Source organism: Bombina bombina, chromosome 11 (assembly GCF_027579735.1).
Source record: "Bombina bombina isolate aBomBom1 chromosome 11, aBomBom1.pri, whole genome shotgun sequence".
Lineage (NCBI taxonomy): Eukaryota > Metazoa > Chordata > Amphibia > Anura > Bombinatoridae > Bombina > Bombina bombina.
This window is the reverse complement of record NC_069509.1, coordinates 58,647,810-58,667,589: the sequence shown is the minus strand read 5'-3', so window position 1 is coordinate 58,667,589 and position 19,780 is coordinate 58,647,810. Positions and strand designations below refer to the sequence as shown.

The following is a 19,780-nucleotide window of genomic DNA, read 5'->3' as shown; positions in this document are numbered from 1 at the left end:
AAGGCTTCGCGTCTGGCGAGCAATTGGTCCAGATTACCCCCCCTAGCAGGTCTAGAAACTTTCTCAATAGCACACCATGTGAATCCTTTAAGGTTGTTATCATGGTAGACTCCAAAGTGTTGTACTATTGGAGTCGTGGATCTCTTAGTGGAGAAAGAGGAAAGATGTTCCCTAATTCTAGAGTTCAGGTCTCTGGAGGTGAGTCCCACATACTGAATCTGGCGCAATGTGCATTCAATCATATAGACTTTCAGCAGGGTGGGCGAAAGAATAGAACCCAATGTGGGGCTTTTCCTGTAGGCACATCTGAGTCCTTGTCGGATCCACGACTCCAATAGTACAACACTTTGGAGTCTACCATGATAACAACCTTAAAGGATTCACATGGTGTGCTATTGAGAAAGTTTCTAGACCTGCTAGGGGGGGTAATCTGGACCAATTGCTCGCCAGACGCGAAGCCTTTTGGATTTTTACCTTAGGCACTCGGGTGCCTGATGGTCTAAATTCAAGATATGACGTAATGAACCTGTGGGAATAAATATTATGGTATTTCGTAATACATTTACCTATAGATCTCCTTGTATATTATAATTTAAGACTCATCGGATGGTCATGTGTGCTCAACCTGTATCATATCACATTGGATTACTTTATGGGGAGGTGCTATTTGTTAGCTTGTTATTTTTTACCATATATCATTATGATGACAATTTGTTTAGATATCTTTAATTCATACAGTATTTGACAGGTTACTCCTCATTTAGAATTATTTGCTTATTGCATGTTTATAATATTTTTATAATTTGTTTATACATTTATTTATTTTTGACACATGATAGCATCTAATGTGGTATTCTTTACTTAGGGTATTGTTTGAATTCTGTTGCCCATTAGTGCATTAGATAGGATAAGAGTAAAGATTTAACTCTCACATAACGAGGATATATTAATAGAGACTCCTATACGCACTATCTGGGCATTAGAATTTTTAATAACATTTAAATACTTACTAACCCTTAGTATTTGACATTTTGTCTACAATGTATACCACTATGTTGGTTATTGACATAATTATTGTAGTGTGTATTATTATAGTGTGTATGGGCTCAGGCAATGTATTAGATTGTGCGGTTCTGACACCAGTGGGTTAATTTTATACACTGTTGGTATTGGTTAAACTTGAAGGCGTTGTTTTTTATGTGTGCACCAATCACATTTGTTTTAACTAGTTTTAAGCAGGTGTGGAGCACAGCACAGTAGGCTATGACTACGGATTTCATCCGAAACGCGTAAGCCAGACTGTGCTGCGCCTTCTACACCATACCCTATCCTTGCTGTGTTTGCCGGTTTTAAACTGAATAAATAAAGGAATTAATTTTAAGGAAACAGCCTCCACTTTCTCTTTTCAAGCTATTATTGTCCGGAGTTTGGCTGTTTCCTGCTGTGCATTACGAGCTTATACTCTTCAAAGAGGATTGCATTGTGTGCTTTTCTACATTTGGCAGTTCCCTATTGCAAGCAGGAACTGTTTTTCACTACGTCACTGGCGGAGGGATACTGTATTCTATCGGAGGAACAAGTGTCTGGAATAAGTTGAGGCGGAGCAAGGGATCTCTGCCTCGTTCCAGAGTGTGTTCCATTGGCCGGAATTGGGCCGAGCCCCCTTAGAGGCGTCCGGATTGAATCTACAGCCGCGAATGGCGATACCCGCCTTCTCCATTGGATTGGGTGAGTGAGATCTCCATTGTCCACGCTGGAGCGAGTGAATGAGTGATATACCAAGGAACTTGAGAGTTTCTTTTTAGCACCTTGCACTTTATTTGATACCTTTTTGTTGTTAATACAATACAGACTGCCTATCATATTCTGGGTTTCCTTTCCTTACATTTATCTCTTTTTGGTATTACCGGACATACCTACACCCAGTTTTATGACATTGGTTCAGCCTTTTTATAAGACTTTTTAGCACAGTTATGGAGGAAACACAGCAGGCTTTTTACTCACTGATGCCTGTAACTGCACGTACGACTTTGCCTACAGATTGTGAATTGATTTTCTCTGAGGATAAAGGAGTATTAGCACTGAGCACTTTGTTTGAACAAATGGAGACATTGTTACTAAAAGAATCTAAAACCCAGTGGGATATCTGGACATTAGAAAAGTATTTGAGTCTAAGTATGATACCGAGGGGATTAAGGCTATACAAGTTTCCAACCTTTGACGTGGATGCACAAGATAAAGACTTTATAGATGCTTGGAACAGTGTACTATCTGAATGCTCTATGAGACTTATGAAATTGCTAATACAGTATAAAAATAAATTGTTGGATAGCATTAGAGCAGATATTAATGAATTACAGATAGAACTGAATAGGAGGAGCAGTCATAATGACTTTGCCAGATTTGATAAAACTTTGAAAGAGTTGGTTGCTAAGGGGAGGTCTGGGATCATGGAGACGAAACATACCAAATACATTAGGGATAAATATGACTATTCTAACAATTCTGTGTATATATGGAATAGAAGTGCCAGGGGGAATTTTAGGGCAAATCAACCTAGGTTTGGCCGTAGGAGGAGGGGCAATAGAAATCGCAGTAGGAATCGTGGCAATGATGGTAAAGGTAATAATAATAAAAAGAATGTGACCTTCTCTGGTAGTGACTCAGAGGGATCAAGTGAGGGTGAAATCATTAGTGAACAAACACGGCCAGATTTTGAAGATACTGCCCTTCCTAATATTGTACATATTCCCCAAATAGCTTATACAGATACAATGAGCACTAATCAAGGCTATGTACAACACAACACAGTAGCAGTTAAACCCAAACAAGGTAACTACACAGAATTAGCACCTAATATGTATTTTCAAAACAGACCAGACACTCTAGCCATCAATCAGGTTTTTCCCCAAGACCAGGATGCATCAGCGGGGGGAGGGAAACAGAACAAACAGAATACACAGCCCAAAGTGCATTATGCAAAGAATCAAGACAAGTATCAACTGAGGGAACCCCGTCCACAGACCAGATACAAATAATCAATTCCAAGATTATAGGCAATGTCATAAATTTATCATCCAAACAGCTTAGTATTGCACAATATAGTGTTTTGAATAAAGGTTTAAATTTTGCACCCACTATAGATTTTGATGTATTTAGAACTATCATGGATGTTAACAAATTAACACGAAATTTGACTCTGAAGAAACATTTTCATGGATTGAGTACACTTGATCATACCGATGTGCCAGTTACCCATGTTGATACGGATACCAGGGACCCAATTGATTTTGAACATAAATGTGACACAGTCACACTGCAACAGCTGAAAATAGAATCAATGGGGAACTTGGGTAGTCGCAACATGGGTCCCAAATTCAAGGAGAAATCTAAATTCTACCCTATTCAAAACAGGGGATCAGTCATTGAAACATTTTACAACAGGGTCGAAAGGGATCTTTTACAACTAAAGGCCAATCAACCCCCAAGTAAATTTAATTTGTCTCTTGCTGAGAAGGGTGCTTTGGCCTCTCTGAAAGAGGACCATAGTCTGGTGATCAAAAATTCTGACAAAGGTGGAATGGTTGTGGTCATGGACCGACAACAATATATAGATGAAGGCCACAGACAACTATGTAATGAGAATAATTACTTAGTTTTGCAAAGAGATCCCACCACTCACTTTCGTTCCAAATTAGTTCATCTTTTGGATGATGGATTAGAACAAGGTTTTGTGGATCAGGCAACAATGGACTATTTGTTAGTTGATTGTCCGAAAATACCGTTGTTCCACCATTTACCTAAGACACACAAATCCCTGGAAAGTGTCCAGGGACGGCCAATAGTGAGTGGTGTGGAATCCCTTCTGGGTAATCTGTCAGAGTGGTTGGACTCGATCCTTCAACCCCTTGTTGTCACTCTCCATTCTTACATTAGGGATACTAAACATATCCTTAATGTTATGGATAATGTAAGATGGACACCACAATCTATCTGGCTCACAGTGGACGCAGTGTCGCTCTATTCCAGTATTCCACACTCTAAAGGGATAGAGGCCATTGCCTTTTTTCTGGAACACAATACTGATTACTCTGATGATTTCATTAAGTACATTTTGAAGGTCACACTTTTTCTTTTGTCACACAATTTTTTCAAATTTGAGGATGTTTTCTATCTCCAGAGATGTGGTACCGCCATGGGGGCCAAATTTGCTCCCTCCTTTGCAAATCTTTTTTTGGGCTGGTGGGAGTTTTACCACATCTTTGGAGATAGAAACCCTTACAGGAAATGTATCTCCTTTTATAGGAGATACATAGATGATCTTCTCTTTATCTGGTCGGGTAATCAGTCTGACATTCAGGGATTCATTGACTATCTGAATCATAATGACATTGGACTAAGCTTCACTTTTGAAGCAAGTCAGAGTTCAATTAACTATTTGGATATTACATTGGAGGGCAGTTCCGATGGCAAAATACTTTCCAGGATTTTCAGAAAATCCATTTCAGGGAACTCCTTACTCTTAGGAACAAGCTGTCATCCCAGACATGTTCCCTATGCTATTGCAAAAGGTGAATATACCCGGATTAAAAGGAACTGTACCTCCAATGAGGACTTTTGCAGGGAGGCAGAAAGATTGGAGATGAGATTAAAAGAGAGAAAGTATCCCAAAAAAGTGATCAAAAGGGCTAGAGAATCTGTACAAGTAATACCGAGAGAGAGCTTACTGAAAACTAAAAATAAGCACAGTACAACCAAACAGGGAATTACTTTTGTTACAACACACAGTACCCAATATCCTCAGGTATGTGAGATTATCAGGAAACATTTTCCAATATTGAAGGCTGAGGATAAATTGGTTGACACAGTCCGACAAGGACTCAGATGTGCCTACAGGAAAAGCCCCACATTGGGTTCTATTCTTTCGCCCACCCTGCTGAAAACTGACAAAGATGAGAGGGGATCATGGTTGGTACATACTGGGATGTACAGATGCGGTCACAGGAAGTGCAAGCCCTGTGATTATGCCAAGGTGACTAAGGAATTTGTGAGTGTAAGAACGAGGAAAAGTTACAAAATCAATTCCTGTATGAATTGTAAAACGGAATCGGTAGTCTATATGATTGAATGCACATTGTGCCAGATTCAGTATGTGGGACTCACCTCCAGAGACCTGAACTCTAGAATTAGGGAACATCTTTCCTCTTTCTCCACTAAGAGATCCACGACTCCAATAGTACAACACTTTGGAGTCTACCATGATAACAACCTTAAAGGATTCACATGGTGTGCTATTGAGAAAGTTTCTAGACCTGCTAGGGGGGGTAATCTGGACCAATTGCTCGCCAGACGCGAAGCCTTTTGGATTTTTACCTTAGGCACTCGGGTGCCTGATGGTCTAAATTCAAGATATGACGTAATGAACCTGTGGGAATAAATATTATGGTATTTCGTAATACATTTACCTATAGATCTCCTTGTATATTATAATTTAAGACTCATCGGATGGTCATGTGTGCTCAACCTGTATCATATCACATTGGATTACTTTATGGGGAGGTGCTATTTGTTAGCTTGTTATTTTTTACCATATATCATTATGATGACAATTTGTTTAGATATCTTTAATTCATACAGTATTTGACAGGTTACTCCTCATTTAGAATTATTTGCTTATTGCATGTTTATAATATTTTTATAATTTGTTTATACATTTATTTATTTTTGACACATGATAGCATCTAATGTGGTATTCTTTACTTAGGGTATTGTTTGAATTCTGTTGCCCATTAGTGCATTAGATAGGATAAGAGTAAAGATTTAACTCTCACATAACGAGGATATATTAATAGAGACTCCTATACGCACTATCTGGGCATTAGAATTTTTAATAACATTTAAATACTTACTAACCCTTAGTATTTGACATTTTGTCTACAATGTATACCACTATGTTGGTTATTGACATAATTATTGTAGTGTGTATTATTATAGTGCGTATGGGCTCAGGCAATGTATTAGATTGTGCGGTTCTGACACCAGTGGGTTAATTTTATACACTGTTGGTATTGGTTAAACTTGAAGGCGTTGTTTTTTATGTGTGCACCAATCACATTTGTTTTAACTAGTTTTAAGCAGGTGTGGAGCACAGCACAGTAGGCTATGACTACGGATTTCATCCGAAACGCGTAAGCCAGACTGTGCTGCGCCTTCTACACCATACCCTATCCTTGCTGTGTTTGCCGGTTTTAAACTGAATAAATAAAGGAATTAATTTTAAGGAAACAGCCTCCACTTTCTCTTTTCAAGCTATAAGTGCATATACACATATTAACACATGCATAATGTATATAAGCGCATATACACATATTAACACATACATATATGTATATAAGTGCATATACACATATTAACACATGCATATATGTATATAAGCGCATATACACATATTAACACATGCATAATGTATATAAGCGCATATACACATATTAACACATGCATATATGTATATAAGCGCATATACACATATTAACACATGCATATACGTATATAAGCGCATATACACATATTAACACATGCATAATGTATATAAGCGCATATACACATATTAACACATACATATATGTATATAAGTGCATATACACATATTAACACATGCATAATGTATATAAGCACATATACACATATTAACACATGCATATATGTATATAAGTGCATATACACATATTAACACATACATATATGTATATAAGTGCATATACACATATTAACACATACATATATGTATATAAGTGCATATACACATATTAACACATGCATATACGTATATAAGCGCATATACACATATTAACACATGCATATATGTATATAAGCGCATATACACATATTAACACATGCATATATGTATATAAGCGCATATACACATATTAACACATGCATATATGTATATAAGCGCATATACACATATTAACACATACATATATGTATATAAGCGCATATACACATATTAACACATACATATATGTATATAAGCACATATACACATGTTAACACATACATATATGTATATAAGCGCATATACACATATTAACACATACATATATGTATATAAGCACATATACACATGTTAACACATACATATATGTATATAAGCGCATATACACATATTAACACATACATATATGTATATAAGCGCATATACACATATTAACACATGCATATATGTATATAAGCGCATATACACATATTAACACATACATATATGTATATAAGCGCATATACACATATTAACACATACATATATGTATATAAGCACATATACACATGTTAACACATACATATATGTATATAAGCGCATATACACATATTAACACATGCATATATGTATATAAGCGCATATATATATATATATATATATATATATATATTTATTTCAAGTAACAACACAGTCCCCATAGACTTCATTGTAAAGGCACTTTTCAGTGCCGTTATTTTTCTAACACCCCACCTCCCCTCACTCTAACCCCTTATAACTGTTTTGTGCAGTTAGATGAAAAATAAATAAATGCTCATATTTTTTATTTTATGATAGGAACTGTACACTTTATGTGGGGGGGCAATTGTAATGGCTGGTTATTTAAAATGCACCTGTAAACGGGCAAATTTGCGCACGTCAGAACAAGGCTCCCATTGGAGCCTATGGAAACGTGCTCCAACAATGGGAACTCGCTGAGGACTTGTAATATCAGTGCACATTAGCACGCACAGGTATTACACAGTGGAGCACAAATATTGTTTTCATGTAAGCAATATTTAGCGCTCCACTTGTAATCTGGTCCTTAGTGTTTTATCTGCATTTAATATCTAATTCTATGCACCCTATTTGCCTATTTACAACCAGCATTAATTAGACATGGTCACATGATAGTCAATGTTAGGATATTCTTATAGGGGGTCAGGCGGTGCCGTGGGGAAAAATAGGCAAACATATGTAATAATGAGGGATGATCACAGTTGGGGGAGCACACAGTGCTGGACATTATTCTGGGGGGTTAAACCCCCCCAGCAACACTACTAAACTTAGTTCCTGGATAGCATAGTGTAGTAGACTCAGGTGCGTGAACGTGTTTTGAGCATTATAACATTGTTATGAACGGATGCAAACACTGCTGCCAAAGTGTTCAAAACATGTGCACACTACCTACCTAGCTAGTCTCTTTAACAATGGCGCCAATAAAATGAATTAATTTGATTATAGAAGTAAATTGGATTTTAAATTACATGCTCTATCTGAATCATGAAAATGTAATGTTGGCTGTTATGTCCCTTTAACCAGTTGTGTTTATCTAAGGGTATCCTCTATTACTTGCAAAAGTTAAAAAAATAACAGAGTTAAACACAAATCTAACTAACTCATATATGTATCCAATGGTTAAAGCCAATTGTCGAAATGCATGACGGGCTGTACAATCTGCATGCAGGCCAATTCTGTAATTATATGTTTTCCTGACTTGGGTTTATTTTATAGAATTATGACTGCACAGACCTAGATAGTTTTAATAATTATCTTGTAGATTTAAGTGATAGTGGTCATCCCTTATAGTCTGTGACTAATAGTCACCAATAGGCATTTTTAATAGGGATCTTTTGAGAGTTATTCTCATGACGAGACAACCGTAGCCTATTTGGTCACTACTGGCTTTATGTTGGTATGTTTCAAGTCCACACAGTTATATTTAGCTGTCAGAGTGGTGTCCAGATGCAGCTTTCTGCTTATTTATATTCTCTTTCACTGACTACCTACCAGCACTTAGAACCAATGTTGTCTGTTGCAGAATATATTGTTAAAGGGATATTTAGGCCAAAATTGGAATCCGCATGGGTGCATTTCAGTTTTGAATACAAGCATGTTTGTAATATACAAGTATAAGCAAAATGCTTATAATAAAAGTTATAGCTGTTTCAAAAGTGTATTTAAGTATGCACCGTGCACCAGCATTTTAAACACAGCACTTGCTCAGAGGGCCTAAGTTACTTGTACCATCTTGTAATGACTCAATTTGTTAATTGCTGATATGATACAAGCCCTACTGGTGCTCTAAGCAGCTGCATTATTTTAAATGCTGGTGTACAGAGAATATCTAGCTATGCTTCACATGCACATGCAGAGGAAAATGCTAAAATTAAAAAAGTTATGACTTTTACTAAAAGCATTTTTGCCAATATATGTATATTGTAAATATGTTTCTATTTAACAATGTAATTCATCCATGTGCTTTTAAATTTTGACCGGAATGTCCCTTTAATTCGGCTGCATGTATTGGATACATGTTGTAGTTTCCCTTAAAAGACTTCTTTGCTTACCCTGCTGTAAATCATTCATCCAGTCTTTAATCAAAAACCTTTAGCACATGTTAAATATTAATAATTGACGTAAAAGCTTGCAATGCATAAAACATGTACCGTGGAACAGCATTGGAGCTTGAACATGACTTTAAACTGTAAACTGAATTTCTCGTCCTCTATACATATTAAACACTTAATGTGTCTCTAGATATTATACACTGGGCTCTGAGTTTAGGATCCACTCATAACTATGTTCCGAACATAAACTCTCTTCTCACATGGACAGTCATACAATCTCTGATTTTATCCACAGGTGGACTCTACTCACGAGCGAGCAGTGAAGATAGAAGATGGAGAGCGACTGGCGAAGGTGAGTCCAATAGTAAAAAAAAAAAAGCTAAGAAAACTGCACAAACATAAATTTAAACAAATTTAAAGGGAAAGTGAAACAGTCTAACTACACAAAGTCCTGTAAAACAGAATAGGAGGCACCTCATAGTGAAGTAACGCTGATCCAAATAATAGGTATTCAAAGGTGGTGACAAATTTGTACTCACATAAGTCGTAGCACACTCAGTGCTATATCCCACAAGGCGAGGCTTCGGAGCCGCCCGGCAGACTCGTTCCTGGAAAGCTAGGTCAGTCATGAGACCGTGCATCTACCAATCAGGAATTACTTTGTTGATCGCATCAGTGGTCGAGTCAACAGGCGTCCGCCAATCATCCAACTTAGATGGAAGGTGTGTGGCACCCAGGGATAGCGACCAAGATACAAGACTCAAAACCAGAGCGGGGATATATTAAAACACTTTAATAAAACCATTTAAAAGACAGCAATGCGTTTTTCGGCTCATACGCCGTTTCATCAGGCGTATGTACATATTTCCCAGTATAGAAAAGGCAAATACTTTTTTAGTTCTACCTCCTCAAGTAGACCTACAACTAATTTGTCATAAGAAACCAGTTATTTAATCTCCTTCCAGTCTAAATGTGAACAGATTCCTTGGTAAGTAAACATTCACGGTTCCATGTACAATTGGGTTTGGATCCTGTCCACCTGTCTTTTTGGGCGAATGGGCACTGCATGTCTACTGCCTGTATTTACTATTGCGCAAGCAGCACCAATCACACAAGAGCAGAGCCTGTCAATCACCCTGAACAAGAGAGTTTGAGGTGATTTATCTCTGTAACCGCAGAGGTGGCAGGGTAGTTACAAAGCAGTTGTTGTATGAGGTCCTCTTTGCAACTTGCAGTAAGTAGGTTGCATCCTTTGCTTAGTACATGGAGCCCTCTGGTATTTTATTTGGAAGTAGGGGCGAGATTGTTGGAGTGTACCTGGTATTGAATTAAAGTGACAAACAGGGAATACTAAAATACTCTAATACATTGGAGTATCATATTATTGCCCTATTTCATGCAGAGAACTGTATGTTTCACTGCCAGGTGAAAAAAAACATAATTACGTCAGCTCTGGAGCAGCAATGCGCTACTGGTCTGACGTTGATTATGGCCATGAAGCCAATTAGGGACAACACAGGTGTGTAGCCACCAATCACTGTCAGTGTTAAAGGGATAGGAAAGTCAAAATTAAACTTAAAAAAAAAACAAATCAAAAGAAGACGCCCATAGCGTAATACAGTCTTAAAAGGACAAATGTGGTAGATATGTGTATGAAAATTCACTCACATTTCTTGAAGCACTTTCAAGTGCTGTAATCGCAGGCCAGATATTCAAGAGTAGTCTGGCTAACTCGCCTCCCGTGTCAGGAACCAAATCAAAGGTCTCCGGCGGGCTGGTGCAAATGGATCCAAAGAACTGGTGTAATGCTAGTTAATGTAACCGCATAGATACCCAGACCAAAAACAAGATGTATAAAAATGTATGATAAAATTGTTATTGTAACACTTAGACAGCGACGCGTTTCTCAGTGGATACACTGTTTCATCAGCCTGACTACTCTTGAATATCTGGCCTGCGATTACAGCACTTGAAAGTTCTTCAAGAAATGTGAGTGAATTTTCATACAAATATCAACCACATTTGTCCTTTTAAGACTGTAATTACGCTATGGGCGCCTTCTTTTGATTTGTTTTTTTAGGATTTTAGAGAAGTGAATGGCCATTTCACTCCAGAAGAGCTGCCTGTTTTATCCCATTATTTCCTTGGACTCTGATCCTTTCACTTCAAACCATTTGGGGAACATATGAAAACATATGTGAACTAACTTTATTTTAACTGTATAGCACTGTTTATTATTACATATACAAGTCTGCATTTATTACCAACTGGACATTCCCATTTGTTTTTGTACCATTGAGACAGACTCTTGGAGAGAGATATACTGCATGTACACATATGTAAACAAGTGTGCACTGGTATTTTGAAATATCTGCTATAGTGTTTATAGTAATATTCTGAGCACTAAGACCTTTTCTTTAGGCGCACATATCTTTCCTTACGGGAAGCACTTGTTCTAAAATTAAATTTGCATGATTTAGATAGAGCGTGCCATTTTAAGACACTTTTTAATTCACTTCTGTTTTCAAATGTGTTTTGTTCTCTTAGTATCCCTTGTTGAAAAATAATATGCACATATCTAACATGAGTGGGAGCTAGGTGCTGATTCGTGCCTGCACACATTTGTCTCTTGTTATTGGCTAACCAGATGTGTTCTACTAGCTGCCAGTGTTCCTTCAGCAAAGGATACAAAAAGAATGAAGCAAATTTGATAATAGAAGTAAATTGAAAAGTTGATTAAATTGTATGCTCTATCTAAATCACAAAATAAAAGGTTTCTTGTCCTTTTAAGCTCACTGTGTGCCGTGTATTGCTGATCCGTAGTGAGCTTTCACCATATGTTTAACCTGTTAGAAAAATCTAGGTTGCAAATGTTCCTTTTTGGCCTCTCTAGGAAGCGTGGGACAAATGAAAATTGTTACACAAAACAAGGATTTCCTTCTTAATATGAGGAGAGTCCACGGCTTCATTCATTACTTGTGGGAATACAGAACCTGACCACCAAGAGGAGGCAAAGACACCCCAGCCAAAGGCTTAAATACCTCCACCACTTCCCTCATATCCCAGTCATTCTTTGACTTTTGTCACAGGAGGTTGGCAGAGAAGTGTCAGAAGATACGGAGTAGTTCTTTATGGAGGGTAGTACCCTTTAGAATGGGACTGAAGTTTTAAGTAGTCTTGTCAGCCTCTCAGTTAGAGCATTGACGAATGTTAGGGTCTGAAGATGCAGGGAGAGTCTTTCCTCGAACCCATTCAGACTCGTATTAACAGCTCCTAAGCAATCAGTGTTGACGCGTTTCACTGCCTGCTTCTTTCACTCAAGTCCATGTCAGGAGCGATGCTACAAGACTGTCAAACTTGAGAGGCTGTGTGCCTGTTCCACGGCAGAGATTCTGGTAAGATTGTTTCAATTTTTTTTTTGTTGAAATCCTTTTTATTAAGTTTTTACAAATTTAAACATTTTAGTACAAACATAGACAAAAATAAAAATACAAATGGTTCAGTCTGCATATATGTCTCAAACAAATTCAATAAATCGGTCTTTGACTCAAGAAGGTACTTCCATAAACATATATTGGATATCCATCCACAATATAATACAGTTACAGGTTTCGTCCTCCCTCAAGTTCACCACTAAATGATTCTTTAATCTCACTCTATTAAATGTTATCGTTTGGCTTGGGTAGTTCCAGAGTGGAAAGGGATCCTCTCTATTACATATCATCTTCTGAACGGCTTATCATTTGATATAGGTTATGTATTGTTCTGCCTTATTCTTTTTACTCCTTCGATAAACATTATATAAGGTTCACATTGTTCAATAAAACTATCTCTAGTATTCAGGAGTTCTGGACGTTGAAAAAAGAAGAAAAGCGCAAACACGATTCAAGTGTAGAGATCACAGTTTTATTTATAGCCACACGCTATGTCTGTACTCACAAGAGGTAAAAAGATAAAATGCACATCTTTTACATTCCGTAACGCTCCCGGACTCAATCAAGCATACAATCTTGTAGTCGTACAATCTTTTCGTTTACAAGTGAATTGCTGATATAGAGTACTAACCGGTTACAGGAACGTAAATGTCGGCCCTCGGCTCTTCTGCATACTGGATTCCTTCTGACAATACACGTATACCACGTGATACCAGAGGTCCTACGGAAGCCTCATAGGGACAATTTCAAAACAACAAGAAAATGTTCTACGCGTTTCATCCCTAGTCAGAGGGACTTTCTCAAGAACTAGCTTCTGTTTGATGTCGGGCCTCTATATAACAGGATAAATCCCATACTTGTCATAATTCTAAGCCAATCAGATGTTAGTAATACATGATTGCTGATATCCTCGTATAGATTTGACAACATTAATCTGATGCCTAAAGTGCATTATTAAAGCCTGACATATAAACAGAATAAATACATAGATAAAATTGGCAAATACATCTTAAATACATATGAATAAATACAATATGTAAAACAATACCTTTCCCTATTACATGCTCATATATTTAAATAAAATCACACTGAAACCCCAAATATATATATTTACACAATAGAAATTTTTTTTGCTACCATCAAAATTAAAAAATTGAGCATTATTTGGTGAAATTCAAGGGCACATGACACAGTCTTTCTGTTTACAAGGAAATAAGCCTACATTTGCACCACACCAACTAGATAGTTGTCGTTCATTCAAAGATTGGCGAAGTTTGGTAGGCGCTATATAATTTGTAATATCTTTATTTTAAATGTGCCTACATTTGCACCACACCAACTAAATAGTTGTCCTTCATTCAAAGATTGGCGAAGTTTGGTAGGCGCTACCAAACTTCGCCAATCTTTGAATGAAGGACAACTATCTAGTTGGTGTGGTGCAAATGTAGGCTTATTTCCTTGTAAACAGAAAGACTGTGTCATGTGCCCTCGAATTTCACCAAATAATGCTCAATTTTTAAATTTTTTAATTTTGATGGTAGCAAAAAATATAATTGCAAGAGCAGGTGCTCACATGCACCAACTGTCCTGTAAATGTGGAATGATTTACGTTGGAAGAACAAAACGTAAGATAAAATACAGAGTAAGAGAGCACATTAACAATATCATAAATGGATTTGACAACCATAGTGTATCTTATCATTTTAAACTATTCCATAATAAAAACCCTCAGGATCTCACTGTTAGCATTATCGAATGGGTAGCACCCAACAAATGGGATACAAATAGATTGTTGAGGTTAAGACAAAGGGAAACCTTTTGGATCAAAACTCTAGATTGTCTAGATCCTAAGGGATTAAATATTGAACTAGACATTTTAGCATTTTTATAAATTTAATACCGTTTTTGAGTATATCTTTATATATATTTTTGAACATTAATTTATTTAATTATTGTAAGTTTTTAATTAATTCTATTCATATTTATTTATTTATCTTTTATCAAATAGAAATGATTTCTATTGTGTAAATATATATATTTGGGGTTTCAGTGTGATTTTATTTAAATATATGAGCATGTAATAGGGAAAGGTATTGTTTTACATATTGTATTTATTCATATGTATTTAAGATGTATTTGCCAATTTTGTCTATGTATTTATTCTGTCTATATGTCAGGCTTTAATAATGCACTTTAGGCATCAGATTAATGTTGTCAAATCTATACGAGGATATCAGCAATCATGTATTACTAACATCTGATTGGCTTAGAATTATGACAAGTATGGGATTTATCCCGTTATATAGAGGCCCGACATCAAACAGAAACTAGTTCTTGAGAAAGTCCCTCTGACTAGGGATGAAACGCGTAGAACATTTTATTGTTGTTTTGAATTTGACCCTACGAGGCTTCAGTAGGACCTCTGGTATCACGTGGTATACGTGTATTGTCAGAAGGAATCCTGCATGCGGAAGAGCCTAGGACCGACATTTAAGTTCCTGTAACCGGTTAGTACTCTATATCAGCAATTCACTTGTAAATGAAAAGATTGTACGACTACAAGATTGTATGCTTGATCGAGTCCGGGAGCGTTGCGGAATGTAAAAGATGTGCATTTCTCCTGTTAAGTGTAGTCAGTCCACGGGTCATCCATTACTTATGGGATTATAACTCCTCCCTAACAGGAAGTGCAAGAGGATCACCCAAGCAGAGCTGCTATATAGCTCCTCCCCTCTACGTCATATCCAGTCATTCTCTTGCACCTAACTAAAGAAGGGCAAGCAGGCCAGAAAACCTGCTGCTGCCCCTAAGACAGCATGAAGTGAGGGCCCCCGATCCGGAAACGGATCTAGTGGGGGGCAGACTTTCTCTCTTCGCCCCCAGGCTTGGGCAAGAGATGTCCAGGATCCCTGGGCGTTGGAGATCATATCTCAGGGATATCTTCTGGACTTCAAAGCTTCTCCTCCACAAGGGAGATTTCATCTTTCAAGGTTATCAGCAAACCAGATAAAGAAAGAGGCGTTTCTACGCTGTGTACAAGACCTCTTACTAATGGGAGTGATCCACCCAGTTCCGCGGTCGGAACACGGGCAAGGATTCTAATCAAATCTGTTTGTGGTTCCCAAAAAAGAGGGAACCTTCAGACCAATCTTGGACTTAAAGATCCTAAACAAATTCCTAAGAGTTCCATCGTTCAAAATGGAAACTATTCGAACCATCTTACCCATGATCCAAGAGGGTCAGTACATGACCGCAGTGGATTTAAAGGATGCCTACCTTCACATACCGATTCACAAGGATGATTACCGGTATCTAAGATTTGCCTTCCTAAACAGGCATTACCAATTTGTAGCTCTTCCCTTCGGGTTAGCTACGGCTCCAAAAATCTTTACAAAGGTTCTGGGCTCTCTTCTGGCGGTACTAAGACCGCGAGGCATAGCGGTAGCTCCGTACCTAGACGACATTCTGATACAAGCGTCAAGTTTCCAAACTGCCAAGTCTCATACAGAGTTAGTTCTGGCTTTTCTAAGGTCGCATGGGTGGAAGGTGAACGTAGAAAAGAGTTCTCTATTGCCACTCACAAGAGTTCCCTTTCTAGGGACTCTTATAGATTCTGTAGAAATGAAAATTTACCTGACGGAGGACAGGTTATCAAAACTTCTAAATGCTTGCCGTGTCCTTCATTCCATTCAACACCCGTCAGTGGCTCAGTGCATGGAGGTAATCGGCTTAATGGTAGCGGCAATGGACATAGTACCATTTGCGCGCCTGCATCTCAGACCGCTGCAATTGTGCATGCTAAGTCAGTGGAATGGGGATTACTCAGATTTGTCCCCTCTGCTAAATCTGGATCAAGAGACCAGAGATTCTCTTCTATGGTGGCTTTCTCGGCCACATCTGTCCAAGGTGATGCCCTTCCGCAGGCCAGATTGGACGATTGTAACAACAGACGCCAGCCTTCTAGGTTGGGGCGCAGTCTGGAATTCCCTGAAGGCTCAGGGATCATGGACTCAGGAGGAGAGACTCCTTCCAATAAACATTCTGGAATTAAGAGCAATTTTCAATGCTCTTCTGGCTTGGCCTCAGTTAGCAACTCTGAGGTTCATCAGGTTTCAGTCGGACAACATCACGACTGTGGCTTACATCAACCATCAAGGAGGAACAAGGAGTTCCCTAGCGATGATGGAAGTCTCAAAGATAATTCGCTGGGCAGAGTCTCACTCTTGCCACCTGTCAGCGATCCACATCCCAGGCGTGGAGAACTGGGAGGCAGATTTTCTAAGTCGCCAGACCTTTCATCCGGGGGAGTGGGAACTTCATCCGGAGGTGTTTGCCCAACTGCTTCATCATTGGGGCAAACCAGATCTGGATCTCATGGCGTCTCGCCAGAACGCCAAGCTTCCTTGTTACGGATCCAGGTCCAGGGACCCGGGATCGGTGCTGATAGATGCTCTGACAGCACCTTGGGTCTTCAACATGGCTTATGTGTTTCCACCTTTCCCGATGCTTCCTCGATTGATTGCCAGGATCAAACAGGAGAGAGCATCTGTGATTCTAATAGCGCCTGCGTGGCCACGCAGGACCTGGTATGCAGATCTAGTGGACATGTCGTCCTGTCCACCATGGTCTCTGCCTCTGAGACAGGACCTTCTAATTCAGGGTCCTTTCAAACATCCAAATCTAATTTCTCTGAGGCTGACTGCATGGAGATTGAACGCTTGATTCTATCAAAGCGTGGATTCTCGGAGTCAGTGATTGATACCTTAATACAGGCTAGGAAACCTGTTACCAGGAAAATTTACCATAAAATATGGCGTAAATACTTATATTGGTGCGAATCCAAGAGTTACTCATGGAGTAAGGTTAGGATTCCTAGGATATTGTCCTTTCTACAAGAAGGTTTAGAAAAGGGTTTATCTGCTAGTTCGTTAAAGGGACAGATTTCAGCTCTGTCTATCCTTTTACACAAACGTCTGGCAGAAGTTCCAGACGTTCAGGCTTTTTGTCAGGCTTTGGCTAGGATTAAGCCTGTGTTTAAGACTGTTGCTCCGCCGTGGAGCTTAAACTTAGTTCTTAACATTCTGCAAGGTGTTCCGTTTGAACCCCTTCATTCCATTGATATTAAGCTGTTATCTTGGAAAGTTCTGTTTTTAATGGCTATTTCCTCGGCTCGAAGAGTCTCTGAGTTATCGGCCTTACATTGTGATTCTCCTTATCTGATTTTTCATTCAGACAAGGTAGTTCTGCGTACTAAACCTGGGTTCTTACCTAAGGTAGTCACTAACAAGAATATCAATCAAGAGATTGTTGTTCCATCATTGTGCCCTAACCCTTCTTCAAAGAAGGAACGACTTTTGCACAATCTGGACGTCGTCCGTGCCCTGAAATTTTATTTGCAGGCAACTAAAGATTTTCGTCAAACTTCTTCCCTGTTTGTCGTTTATTCTGGACAGAGGAGAGGTAAAAAAGCTTCGGCTACCTCTCTCTCTTTTTGGCTTCGTAGCATAATACGCTTAGCCTATGAGACTGCTGGACAGCAGCCTCCTGAAAGGATTACAGCTCATTCCACTAGAGCTGTGGCTTCCACTTGGGCTTTTAAGAATGAGGCCTCTGTTGAACAGATTTGCAAGGCTGCAACTTGGTCTTCACTTCACACTTTTTAAAAATTTTACAAATTTGACACTTTTGCTTCTTCGGAGGCTGTTTTTGGGAGAAAGGTTCTACAGGCAGTGGTTCCTTCCGTGTAAAGATCCTGCCTGTCCCTCCCGTCATCCGTGTACTTTTAGCTTTGGTATTGGTATCCCATAAGTAATGGATGACCCGTGGACTGACTACACTTAACAGGAGAAAATATAATTTATGCTTACCTGATAAATTCATTTCTCCTGTAGTGTAGTCAGTCCACGGCCCGCCCTGTTTTTACGGCAGGTCTAAATTTTAATTAAACTCCAGTCACCACTGCACCCTATAGTTTCTCCTTTCTCGTATGGTTTCGGTCGAATGACTGGATATGACGTAGAGGGGAGGAGCTATATAGCAGCTCTGCTTGGGTGATCCTATTGCACTTCCTGTTAGGGAGGAGTTATAATCCTATAAGTAATGGATGACCCGTGGACTGACTACACTACAGGAGAAATGAATTTATCAGGTAAGCATAAATTATATTTTTATCTTTTTACCTCTTGTGAGTACAGACATAGCGTGTGGCTATAAATAAAACTGTGATCTCTACACTTGAATCGTCTTTGCGCTTTTCTTCTTTTTTCGATGACTAGACTTTGTTTGGGATAACAGCATCACCATTTAAGAAGAGCTGCAGCACAACTCTGATATTGGGCTGATATTGGGCCGAAAACTGCTACATACAAGCACATGGACTGTTTCGTTTTCACATAAGTATTGGATTCATTTCCTTTTGCTTTAATCTGAATGTACTGTTGTTTCATGCTTTAGGAGTGAGTTACACATATATACATATTATTTTGGAAATAGGCTATTATAATCGATCTGATATATTTTTGTAGGATTGAATTCTTCTGTTTTCACCAAGTGCAGCTGAATATATGAATTTTAATATTATAATATTTATATTTATTATTTGAAACCATCATATTATACAATTGCGCTTCTCTCTTTTTGCTACTTGTGTTTGCAAAAAAGTGTTTCTCTATTCAGGAGTTCTGCCGTTGCACTTGACATATTATAATGATATTCAATTCTTTTTTTTCTTTTTTCAATATATTCTAATGAGGGAACGTCCGTTTTCCAATACTTGGCAATACTTAGTCGTGTTATGGTACATATCATATTTACCAGTTTAAAGTGCCTTTTTAGGGGCCCTGCTAGGGGAAAGTGGAGCAGAGCTTGCTCTGGGGTTAGGATTATCTCTGATTCTAATATTGTGCTTAAGTATGATGAGATATGATCCTGCACCTGTTTGACTTTTGCGCAAGTCCACCACATATGCACATAAGATCCTATCT

The 19,780-nt window shown here is 38.4% G+C and overlaps 1 protein-coding gene across 2 annotated transcripts in view; it reads left to right on the top strand.

The window, feature by feature from the left end:
• Nucleotides 1–19,780, top strand: part of RAB26 (RAB26, member RAS oncogene family) — a 509,833-nt gene that overhangs the window by 478,925 nt on the left and 11,128 nt on the right. For both annotated transcript variants that reach the window (XM_053694654.1, XM_053694655.1), the window contains exon 7: nucleotides 9,659–9,715. In XM_053694654.1, coding sequence (XP_053550629.1) covers nucleotides 9,659–9,715 — 57 coding nt within the window. The remainder of the gene's footprint in view (nucleotides 1–9,658; nucleotides 9,716–19,780) is intronic.